General features: G+C 38.7%; 1 protein-coding gene across 1 annotated transcript; it reads left to right on the forward strand.

Moving 5' to 3' along the window:
* The first annotated feature begins 1,274 nt into the window (after positions 1-1,274).
* Positions 1,275-1,844, forward strand: LOC138897990 (uncharacterized). Its single transcript, XM_070184020.1, has 2 exons — positions 1,275-1,432; positions 1,649-1,844. Exons 1-2 carry the CDS (start codon positions 1,275-1,277, stop codon positions 1,842-1,844), a joined length of 354 nt encoding a protein of 117 aa, XP_070040121.1.
* Positions 1,845-12,592: the final 10,748 nt, after the last annotated feature.

Raw genomic sequence — 12,592 nt, forward strand, 5'->3', positions numbered from 1 at the left:
TTTTTCTAGTTTTATGCCTTTTTTTTGTAATTTTGTGCAATTTTCGACAGTTTCATTGATGTAATGACTATATATTAACATGAAAATGACAATATATTTTTGGCTCAATTGTATTCTTTATTTTACAGCAATATTTTCTGCAATTTCTTGACTATTTATTAGCATTCCACTTGCTTAGCATATCGAAGTAACTCAAATAAAATGATGTCCAAGAGTATATGCACTCAAAATAAATAAAATACAAAATAACCAACCATTGCGATACGTTCATTACATAATTAATTACAAAGGATTGTTATCCTTGCTTGTCTTTCAACTAATAATCTAAAGCGAACCCCAAAATACTACTACACATTGAGAATGACAACTGCAATATTTATTATTCAGCTTAACAACTTGTAATTTACCAAAAAAAATGACTTCATCTCCATCTTTTGCTCATCGAATCCTCTTCCTTGCAATACGCCTTTTACAGCTTAGTGCTCTTTTGTGTCCAGCTGCACCATAGGTGTATCCGAACTCTAATTTGCCACTTCTTCGCAGCCAATAGTGTTGGTCTCATCTTTATTTGGAACCAACATAGTAGAAAAAGAAATGAACTTTAGTATAACTAATTTCCAACCACTGAGCAACACTCTAATTTAGTTTGTCAATAATGTGATCAGTTGAAAAGCCTACAAAGTGAGATTATTGCAAGACACCAAATGTTCTTGATCAAGAAACAAAAACAGTCAAAAGATATAAAACAAAAATAAAAAGGAAAACTCAATAGCACGAAGCATTTGCTTCTTTTAGTAGTATATTAGCAAGCCAGAAAAAAATGAAAATTTCATAACCTAAATAATATGTGTGAGAATATGAGGCAGTATGACAACTGGGCAAGGCAGTTAGCCAGCTGTCACCAGTTAGTTAGAGTAGTTACAGTAGTTGGTATTAGTTAATTGGGATTAAATATATATATATATATATATATATATATATATATATATATATATATATATATATATATATATATATATATATATATATATGTTGTATATAAGATTTTGTAATTATATATTCAATATACTAGAAAGTTCCTTACCAACTATTGTCTCTCTAATGTTCATCTTCTTCCCTTAAACTCAACTTACTCGTTTGGACCTCCATTAATGGAGGATGAGCTGTGACTGAAATCAACTCAACTCACATGGTATTAGAGCAATCGATACTGGTTGCTTCTTAGCTGAGTAATTTCATGTTTGTGTGATGCAAATTCTTGCTCAAATTCAGTAATGGCAGACGAGAAAATTGATCACACGCATCCTCTATTCCTGCATCCTTCTGATACACCGAGCTCAGTTATGATCCTAATTGAACTCATCGGGTCTGAAAACTATGGATTATGGAGTAGGACGATACGAATTGCTCTCCAAGTTAAGCGAAAGCTAGGGTTTGTAACTGGTACATGTAAGAAGGAGACCTTTAAGAAGGAATTACATAAGGAATGGGAGTCATGCAATGCGATTATAATCTCATAGATCATGAACACTGTATCAACGAACCTCGTCAGTGGAATAGCTTATGCATCAGATGCGCACTTAGTTTGGGAAGACCTGAAGGAGAGATTTGATAAGGTCAATCGAGTTTGAATTTTTCAATTGCACAGAGAAATTATAACGATTTCCCAAGGAACTAATTCTGTTGATTCCTATTTCACGAGACTGAAGGAAATGTGGTCGGAGCATGATGCTTTATTTCCCACACCAAGTTGTGATTATGCTAAATCAAAGGACTATATTGAACACCTTCATCGTCAAAGGTTACTTCAGTTTCTCAGTGGTCTGAATGAGACCTATGAGTAGGCAAGGATGCAGATTCTGAAGAAAACTTTTGAACCAACCTTGAACCAATCCTATGTGTTGATAATTGAGGATGAAAGTCAAAGATCAAGTCCATATCCAACCTTAGGAGCTAGAAGAGATCCTATTACTATGCAAGCTGGACAAGGACAAGGCTACAAAGGGAAGAAGCCATTCATGAAATGTGACTACTATAAGATGACTGGACACTTGAAAGGAAATTGCTACAAGTTGATAGGCTACCGTGTAAATTTTAATGCTAAAAGGAAAGTTGTGGCTAATTGTGCAACTAGTAATGCTGAGCATGAGGAACAGGCACACATGGCTGGAGGAAGAGCACACAATGATGGTCCTGCAGGAGGGCACTTCTTCACTGAGAATCAATATAGATAAATCCTGGATATGCTGAATAAAGACATTACAGTTCCACAAGTCAACATGGAAGGTATTGCTACTGCACTAATGACTGATAATCCTAGTAAATAATGGATAGTTGATTCTGGTGCGACTCATCACATAGATGCTTCCCTAGATATACTACACTCTAAGACTAAGTTGAAAACTGGTAGAGATCAAGTACATTTACCCACTGGTGAGAAGACGTATATATCTCACATTGGTAGTGCAACATTTCTTAAGGACATGGAGATTAAGAATATTTTATATGTTCCTGACTTCAAATTTAATTTGTTGTCTATGTCAAAGCTCACAAAAGAACTCAGTTGCTCTGTTCACCTCTATCCTGACTTCCGTGTATTTCAGGACCTTTGGAGTGGCATGGTGAGGGGGATTGGTAAGGAAAGGGGAAGCTTGTATGTGGTGAAGGATGAGCACATTGCTAGAGGTTTGAGGCAAACATCAGTTGCAGCAGTCCAGAAACCAGAAGTAGATGGCATTCTTTGGCATAAAAGATTAGGTCACACCTATGTTAGTACAATGAAAAATATAGAATCCTTACAACTTAAAGATCTTAATGTGAATAAAGATTATTTTGTATGCCCCTTAGCTAAGCAGAGCAGACTAGTTTTTCTTAGAAGTGTTACAAGGAGTAGTAATCCTTTAATGCTTTTGCACATGGATGTTTGGGGACCATACACGTTTCCCACGCATGATAGAAAATACTACTTTCTAACAGTTGTGGATGATCATTCTAGGTATACTTGGGTACATTTACTATAGTTGAAAAGTGATGTAATTGTTGTGTTACAAAAGTTTCTCTCTATGCTAAGAACATAATTTGGTGTAGCAATTAAGACTATTCGAACTGATAATGGAGAAGAGTTTTTTAGTAAACAGTGCATTCAATTACTTGAATACTATGGTATTATACAACAACGTAGCTGTGCATATACTCCCTAACAAAATGAGGTAGTTGAGAGAAAACATAGACATATATTAGATACATCAAGGGCCCTAAAATTCCAGGCAAATGTACCAACTAAGTACTAGGGAGAATGTATTACTACTGTTGTTTACATTATAAACAGCCTGCCTTCTATCATTCTGCAAGGCAAATCACCATATGAACTCCTACATCATCAGAAGCCTTCTCTTGAGCACTTAAGAGTTTTTGGATGCATGTGCTATGCCACTACTATGATGCATGATAACAAGTTCTCAGCAAGAGCCAAACCTGTTGTGCACCTGGGCTATTCAGAAATACAAAAGGGCTATAAATTCTTGGACCTTGCCACTAATTATTTTTGTGTGTGCAGGGATGTTGTATTCAAAAAGCATATGTTCCCATTTGCTAAGTCTTCCTCATTGCATCCTGTTAATGTTCCTGCTAGGGGGAGTGTATCATTTGAGCATGAACTATTACAGGGACATGATGCAGATCATACACTTGAACCATTGCAGACACCTGCTGCAGATCATGCATCTGAAGGTGAAACTGATACAGCTGATGACTATGATACAGTCCATGAAGCTTATGAAGATGATGAAGTTGATGCAGTTTGTGAAAATGCCCCCATTTCTCATGTTGAAGAAGGCAATGTTGCTGATGCTGCAGTATCTGAACAAGTATCTGAACCTCAACAAGCTAAATATGATGAGCATGCAAAAAATGATCCTGCACCAGGCCAATCTCTGGATGTTGAATGCATAGATGCTGTACTAATTATGTACCCTAAAAAATCAGAGGTCAAGAGCCAAGAAGATCTGGCAGAAGCACCAAAGAACCTTTATGGTTGCAAGATAATGTTATCAAGAGCAAAGCACATAATGTGGCATTATATCCTATTTCAGACTACATGTGTTATGATCAGCTTTCACAGGCATGTAAAAGCTTTGTGGCAAAGGTCTCAACACTCACAGAACCACAGAACTTCACAGAAGCATCAAGAGACAAGAGATGGGTTGAAGCAATGAAGCAGGAAATCAAGGCATTCGAGGACAACAGGGCATGGGAGATAGTAGACTTGCCCAAGAGAAAGAACACAATTAGATCAAAATGGGTGTATAAAATAAGTATAAAGCTAATGGAGATGTTGAAAAATTCAAGGCCGGGCTAGTAGCAAAAGGATATAGCCACAAAAGAGGGGTTAGACTACCATGCAACCTTTTCACCAGTTGCCAAAATGGTAACTGTGAGATCAGTTATTGCAGTAGCAACATCAAAAGGGTGGACTATGTATCAAATGGATGTGTATAATGCATTTTTGCAGGGAGACTTATATAAAGAAGTATATATGGAAATGCCTCAAGGTTTTAGAAGACAGGGGGGACTAAGGTGTGCAAGCTAGTAAAGTCCTTATATGGACTAAAACAAGCTTCAAGACAATGGAATATCAAACTTGCAGAGGCACTTCTTGAAGCTGGGTATAAGCAAAGTCTATATGACTATTCACTATTTACCAAGAAGAAAGAAGCAGACTTTATGGCTGTTCTTATGTATGTGGATGGTCTGCTCATCACAGGAAACAATGAGCAGTTCATTCAGGAAACCAAAGATGTTTTAAATCACAAATTCAAATTAAAGGATTTGGGAGAACTAAAGTATTTCTTGGGAATTGAAGTTATGAGATCCAACAAAGGGATTTTACTAAACCAAAGGAAGTATGTCTTACAATTGATTTCTGATCTGGGGTTAGGAGCTACTAAACCAGTGGCCACTCCAATAGATATGAATCAATAGTTTACTTCAGCAGAATTTGATGCACATGTTGGGGTATCTGGAGATAAATTGATGAAGGATGCTGCAAGTTATCAGATATTGATTGGGAGATTAATATATCTAACTATCACAAGGCCAGATATAATATTTGTTGTGCAAACACTTAGTCAATTTATGTAGTCACCCAAGAAATCTCACTGAGAAGCAGCAATAAGAGTTGTAAGATATATCAAATTGAATCCAGGAATGGGAATTCTACTGAGCAATAAAAGTGCAAACAATCTGACTTGCTTTTGTGATGCAAACTGGGCGGCATGTCCTAATACCAGAATGTCAGTAAATGGTTTCTTTGTGAAGTTTGGGGAATCATTGGTGTCATGGAAATCTAAGAAGCAACAGACAATGTCTAGAAGCTCAGCAGAAGCAGAATATAGAAGTCTTGCAACAGCTACTGCAGAAGTAGTTTGGCTACTTGGGTTGTTTATAGAGCTTGGCATTTCAATTGAGCAACCTGTGAGTGTGTTTTGTGACAGTAAGGTATCCCTAGAGATTGCAGCCAATCCTATATTTCATGAAAGGACAAAGCATATAAAGATTGATTGCCACTTTGTTAGAGATAAGATCAAAGATGGCAAAATTAAGACTCATTACATAGGGACAAAGGAGCAGCAGGCAGATCTATTAACTAAAGGACTTGGGAGAGTACATAATGAATATTTGTTGAGCAAGTTTGGAGTGCTTAACATTCTATACCCTCCAGCTTGAGGGGGAGTGTGAGAATATGAGGCAGTATGACAACTGGGCAAGGCAGTTAGCCAGCTGTCACCAGTTAGTTAGAGTAGTTACAGTAGTTGGCATTAGTTAATTGGGGATTAAGTTAGTAGAGTGTCACAACCCGAAATTCCCACCTTCGGACTGTGATGGCGCCTAATATTTTATTTGCTAGGCAAGCCAACGTTAGAATAATATTAACCAATTTTTAAATAATCTTTAAATTATTAATAATCAAGAAAACAAAAGCGGAAGCAAAGTTTGAAATATAGTAAAATAATCTATAAAAAAATAACGGTGTCTAAATACCATCCCAGAATTGGTGTCACAAGTGCACGAGCTTCTAGAATAAATATAAATAAAGGTCTGAATAAAATAAAGTTGTCTAGAAATGAACACACAGCTAAAGTAAAATAGACGGGGACTTCAGAACTGCGGACGCCAGGCAGTTATACCTCAAGTCTCCTCTGGTAGCTGAAATCCGAGCAAGTCTATGGTACGTCGCTGGGACCAACTCCAAAATCTGCACAAGAAGTGCAGAGTGTAGTATCAGTACAACCGACCCCATGTACTGGTAAGTGTTGAGCATAACCTCGACGAAGTAGTGACGAGGCTAAGATGGTTCACTTACATTAACTTGTACGCAATATTGATAGCAACAACAAATAATAGAAATAAATCACGTAACTCATTTATAATAATTGAAGTCAACTCAGCAGTCATAATCCATTATTATTTCAACCAATTCTGTTGCAGCGTGCAACCCGCTCTCACAATATATTCACATACAATTTTATTGCAGCGTGCAACCCGCTCTCCTAATATATAACTTTTAATCAAGTTTGTCATGTATTTATTTCAATCAAGTATATATATAGACTTTTTAATAAGTCTGTTACGGCGTGCAACCCGATCCTCCAATATTGACTTTTTAATAAGTCTGTTGTGGCGTGCAACCCGATCCTCCAATATTGACTTTTTAATAAGTCTGTTGCGGCGTGCAACCCGATCCTCCAATATTAACTTTTTAATAAGTTTGTTGCATCGTGCAACCCGATCCTCAAATATTGACTTTTTAATAAGTCTGTTGCGGCGTGCAACCCGATCCTCCAATATATATCCATTTCAATCAATTCTGTTTCGGCGTATAACTCGCTCCTCCATTATATTCATTTACCAATTCTTATATAAGAAACTTTCCCGATAAATGCAACAATTAATATAAAACTATAAAACAACAAGCATACAATAATTATGATTTAATTATAAAACAAACAATGACAAATAACAAATTATTATGAAAATCAGGGAGAAAATAGGCAGTTTAATATTTAATATTCTAAATGTCAAATAACAATTAAGACACATAATTCAAATAGCATATAACAATTAATGCAAGAATTCAAGAATTAATGTTTGACAAAGAATAGGAGAGAAATAATTATTATAATAATTAATTCATGATTTAAAATAATTTATGACTTTTCAAGTAAGCAGGCAAACAATTAATTTGACGACGTATAGACACTCGTCACCTCGCCTATACGTGGTTCATATGCAATTCACATAACAAATAATTTAAGGGTTCTATTCCCTCAAGTCAAGGTTAACCACGACACTTACCTCGTTTTGTAATTTCCAATCAATTATTCAACCATAACTTTTCCTTTTAAATTTGATTCCGAAAGCTTCCAATCTATTCACAAACAATTCGATATATTCAATACTAATCATAGAAATTAATTCCATATGAATTTACAAATTTTCCAGATAAAAATCCCAAATTCATTAAAATATTCGGCAGTGGGACCCACGTCTCAAATCCCGGGAAAACTCGCGAAATCCGAACACCCATTCCGATATGAGTTCAACCATATAAAATTTGTCCAATTCTGATATCAAATGGTCCTTCAAATCTTAATTTTTCGTTTTTGGAAAGTTTTACAAAAATCTGATTTTTCTTCCATAAATTTACGTATTCATGATATAAACGAGTATGGAATCATGAAATATAATCAATATAGGATAAGGAACACTTACCCCAATATTTTTCCGTGAAAATCGCCCAAAAATCGCCTTACCCGAGCTCAAAAATGAGAAGGAGTTGAAAATGGGTCGAAACCCCATTTTCAGAACTTAAGTTCTGTTTCTCGATTTTTTACCATTCGCGTTCGCGAAGGTACTCTTGCGAACGTGAAGCACAACTTTGTGCTGTCCAACTTTTACTCTTCGCGAATGCGAGGGCTACTTCGCGAATGCGAAGCTTGCCTGGCTTGGCCTTCGCGAACGCGAGATGCCCTTCGCGAACACGAAGGCAATTAACCTGGCCAGTCTCTTTCCCTTCGCGAACGCGAGGCTTCGATCACGAACGCGAAGCTTTGCATCCCAAGCCTTCGCGAACGCATTCTCTCTGTCGCGAATGCGAAGCAAAAAATGTGCCAGCCCCAATTTGCTCTTCCTGAACGCGAGACTCCCCTCGCGAACGCGAAGAAGGAAACTAGAAGCAAGTTTCTGCAGTTTCCTCAAGTACAAAAACGATCTGTTAACCACCCGAAACCAACCCGAGCCCTCGGGGCTTCAAACCAAACATGCACCTAAGTCCTAAAACATCGTACGAACTTGCTCGCGTAATCAAATAGCCAAAATAACACCAAGAACTACGAATCGGACACCAAATCGAAGAAAATTTTCAAGAAAACTTTAAAACTGATATTTTTACAACCGGGCGTCTAAATCACGTCAAATCAACTCTGATTCTCACCGAATTCTGCAGACAAGTCATAATTATTATAGTGGACGTATACCAGGTTTCAGAACTAAAATACAGACCCGAGGTCAATAAATCCAATATTAGTAATTTCTTAGAAATCATTAAGCTTTCAAGCTTTTAATATTTCATCAAAATTCCATATCTCGGGCTAGGGACCCCGGAATTCGATTCCGGGTATACGCCCAAGTCCCAAATCACGATACAGACCTACCAAAATTATCAAAATACTGATCCAGGTCTGTTTGCTAAAAGTGTTGACTAAAGTCAACTCAATTGAGTTTTAAAGCTCTATTTCACATTTTAATTCATTCTTCACATGAAAACTTTCCGGAGAATTTTACGGAGTGCACACGCAAGTCGAGAAATGATAAATGGTGCTTTTCAAGGTCTTAGAACACAAAATTACTTATTAAATTTAAAGATGATATTTTGGGTCATCACATTCTCCACCTCTAAAACAATCGTTGGTCCTCGAACGGAGTTAGAAAAAAGTACATGAGTTGGTAAATAAGTGTGGATATTTACTCCGCATGTCCGACTCGGACTCCTAGGTTGATGCCTCTACTAGCTGACCTCTCCATTGCACCTGAATTGAAGGATAACTCTTTGACCTCAACTGTCGGACCTGTCGGGCTAGAATAGCCACCGGCTCCTCCTCGCAAGTCAAATCTTTGTCCAATTGGACTGAGGTGAAATCTAACACATGGGACAGATCACCATGATATTTCTAGAGCATAGACACATGGAACACCGAATGAACCGCTCATAAACTAGGTGGTAATTCAAGCATGTAAGCTACTTCACCCACCATTTCAAGAATTTCAAAGGGTCCGATATACCTAGGGCTCAACTTGCCCTTCTTTCCGAACCTCATTACACCTTTCATAGGTGAAACCCAGAGCAATATTCGTTCTCCAACCATGAATGCAATATCACGAACTTTACGGTCGGTATAACTCTTTTGCCTAGACTGAGCTGTGCGAAATCGATCCTGAATAATCTTGATCTTATCCAAGGCATCCTGTACCAAATCGGTACCCAACAACCGAGCCTCTCCCGGTTCAAACCAACCAACTGACGATCGGCATCGCCTTCCGTATAATTCCTCATATGGAGCCATCTGAATACTCGACTGGTAGCTATTATTATAAGCAATCTCTGCAAGTGGTAAGAAATGATCCCAAGAACCTCCAAAGTCTATAACATAAGCGCGAAGCATATCATCCAATATCTGAATAGTGCGCTCTGACTGTCCGTCTGTCTGTGGATGAAATACTGTACTCAACTCCACTCGCGTGCCTAACTCACGCTGTACAACCCTCCAGAAATGTGAGGTAAACTGCGTATTTTGATCTGAAATAATAGACACTAGCACACCGTGAAGGCAGACAATCTCACGAATGTAAATTTCAGCTAACCTCTCTGAAGAATAGGTAACTGCCACTGAAATGAAATGTGCTGACTTGGTCAACCTGTCCACAATGACCCAAACTGTGTCAAATTTTCTCTGAGTCCGTGGGAGCCCAACAACAAAATCCATAGTGATACGCTCCCACTTCCACTCAGGAATTTCTAACTTCTGAAGCAAACTACCAGGTCTCTCATGCTCGTACTTTACTTGCTGACAATTCAGATACCGAGCTACATGTGCGACTATATCCCTTTTCATTTTCCTCCACCAATAATGTTGCCACAAATCTTGATACATTTTGGCGGTACCTGGATGAATAGAATACCTGGAACTGTGTGCTTCTTCAAGAATTAATTCACGAAGCCCATCCACATTAGGCACACAAATACGACCCTGCATTCGCAGAACCCCATCTTCCCCCACAGCAACCTGTTTGGCATCACCGTTCCACACCATGTCCTTAAGGACAAGTAAGTGAGGATCATCATACTGCCTCTCTCTGATGCGCTCATATAAATAAGACCGAGCGACTGTGCAAGCTAGAACCCAACTGGGTTCTGAAACATCTAACCTCACGAACTGATTAGCCAAAGTCTGAACATCTGCAGCTAATGGACTCTCACCAACCGGAATATACACAAGACTGCCCATACTCACAACCTTTCTACTCAAGACATCGGCCACCACATTGGCCTTTCCGGGGTGATACAAAATGGTGATATCATAGTCTTTCAACAACTCCATCCATCTTCTTTGCCTCAAATAAAGATCCTTTTGTTTGAACAGATACTTGAGGCTACGATGATCAGTAAATACCTCACACGAGACACCGTAGAGGTAATGCCTCCAAATCTTCAACTCATTAACAATGGCTGCCAATTCTAAGTCATGAACAAGATAATTCTTCTCGTGAACTTTCAACTGCCGCGACGTATATGCAATTACCTTGCCATCTTGCATTAATACTGCATCAAGCCCAATGTGAGATGCGTCATAATATACCGTATACGATCTTGAACCTGTGGGTAATAGCAACACTTGCGCCGTAGTCAAAGCGGTCTTGAGCTTCTGAAAGCTCAACTCATATTCGCCTGACCATCTGAATGGGACACCCTTCTGGGTTAGTCTAGTCAATGTGCTTGCTATAGATGAAAACCCTTCCACGAACCGACGATAATAACCTGCCAAACCCAGAAAACTCCGGATATCTGTAACCGAAGTAGGTCTAGGCATATTCTGAACAGCCTCAATCTTCTTAGGATCCACCTTTATGCCTTCTGTCGATACAACATGTCCCAAAAAGGCAACTGAGTCTAACCAAAACTCACATTTTGAAAATTTGGCATATAACTGATTATTCTTCAAGGTGTGAAGCACACTTCGAAGATGCTGCTCATGCTCCTCTCGACTGCTGGAGTAAATCAAGATATCATCAATGAATACAACCACAAAAGAATCCAAATAAGGCTTAAACACCCGATTCATCAAATCCATAAATGCTGCTGGAGCATTTGTCAACCCAAATGACATCACTAGGAACTCGTAATGCCCATACCGAGTCCGAAAAGTTGTCTTAGGGACATCAGATGCCCTAATCTTCAACTGATGGTAACCAGATCTCAAATTAATATTCAAAAATACCTTGGCACCCTAAAACTGATCAAATAAGTCATCAATTCTTGGCAGCGGATATTTGTTTTTGATAGTGGCATTGTTCAACTACCGATAGTCTATACACATCCGCATCGAGCCATCTTTCTTCTTTACAAATAATACTGGTGCACCCTAGGGCGAGACACTGGGTCTAATGAATCCCTGATCAAGCAAGTCTTGTAACTGCTCTTTCAATTCTTTCAACTCTGGCGGGGCCATACAATATGGTGGAATAAAAATGGGCTGAGTGCTCGGAAGCCGAATCAATACAGAAGTCAATATCTCTGTCGAGTGGCATCCCCGACAGATCTGCAAAAAATACTTCTGGAAATTCACGAACAACTGGTACTGAGTCCATAGAAGGAGCATCCGCACTGGGATCGCGAATATAAGCCAAATAGGCTAGACACCCTTTCTTTACCATACACCGAGCTTTCATATAAGAAATAACTCTTCTGGCAGAATGGCCAGGAGTTCCTTTCCACTCTAACCGAGGTAACCCCAGCATAGCTAGGTTCACTGTCTTGGCATGACAATCCAATCTAGCATGATAAGAGGACATCTAATCCATACCCAAGATGACATCAAAATCTACCATATCAAGAAGTAAAAGATCCACACTAGTCTCAAGATTACCAATAGTAACCACACACGAACGATAGACATGATCTACTACAACAGAGTCTCCCACCGGTGTAGATACACACACAGAAGTACTCAGAGAATCACAAGGCACAACCAAATATGAAGCAAAATAGGAGAACACATAGGAATATGTAGATCCTGGATCAAATAGAACTGAAACATCTCTATGACAAACTGGAATAATACCTGTGATCACAACATCGAATGACTCGGCCTCAGGCCTAGCTGGAAAAGCATAAAATTAGGGCTAGGCCCCACCACTCTGAACTGCGTCTCTAGGACGGCCTCTAACTCGCTGGCCTCCACCTCTAACAGTCTGACATCCACCTCTAATGGACGGACCTCCACCTCTAATGGCTTGACCTCCACCTCTAGCTGCCTGA

The sequence above is a fragment of the Nicotiana tomentosiformis genome, chromosome 8 (assembly GCF_000390325.3).
Source record: "Nicotiana tomentosiformis chromosome 8, ASM39032v3, whole genome shotgun sequence".
Classification (NCBI taxonomy): Eukaryota; Viridiplantae; Streptophyta; class Magnoliopsida; order Solanales; family Solanaceae; genus Nicotiana; species Nicotiana tomentosiformis.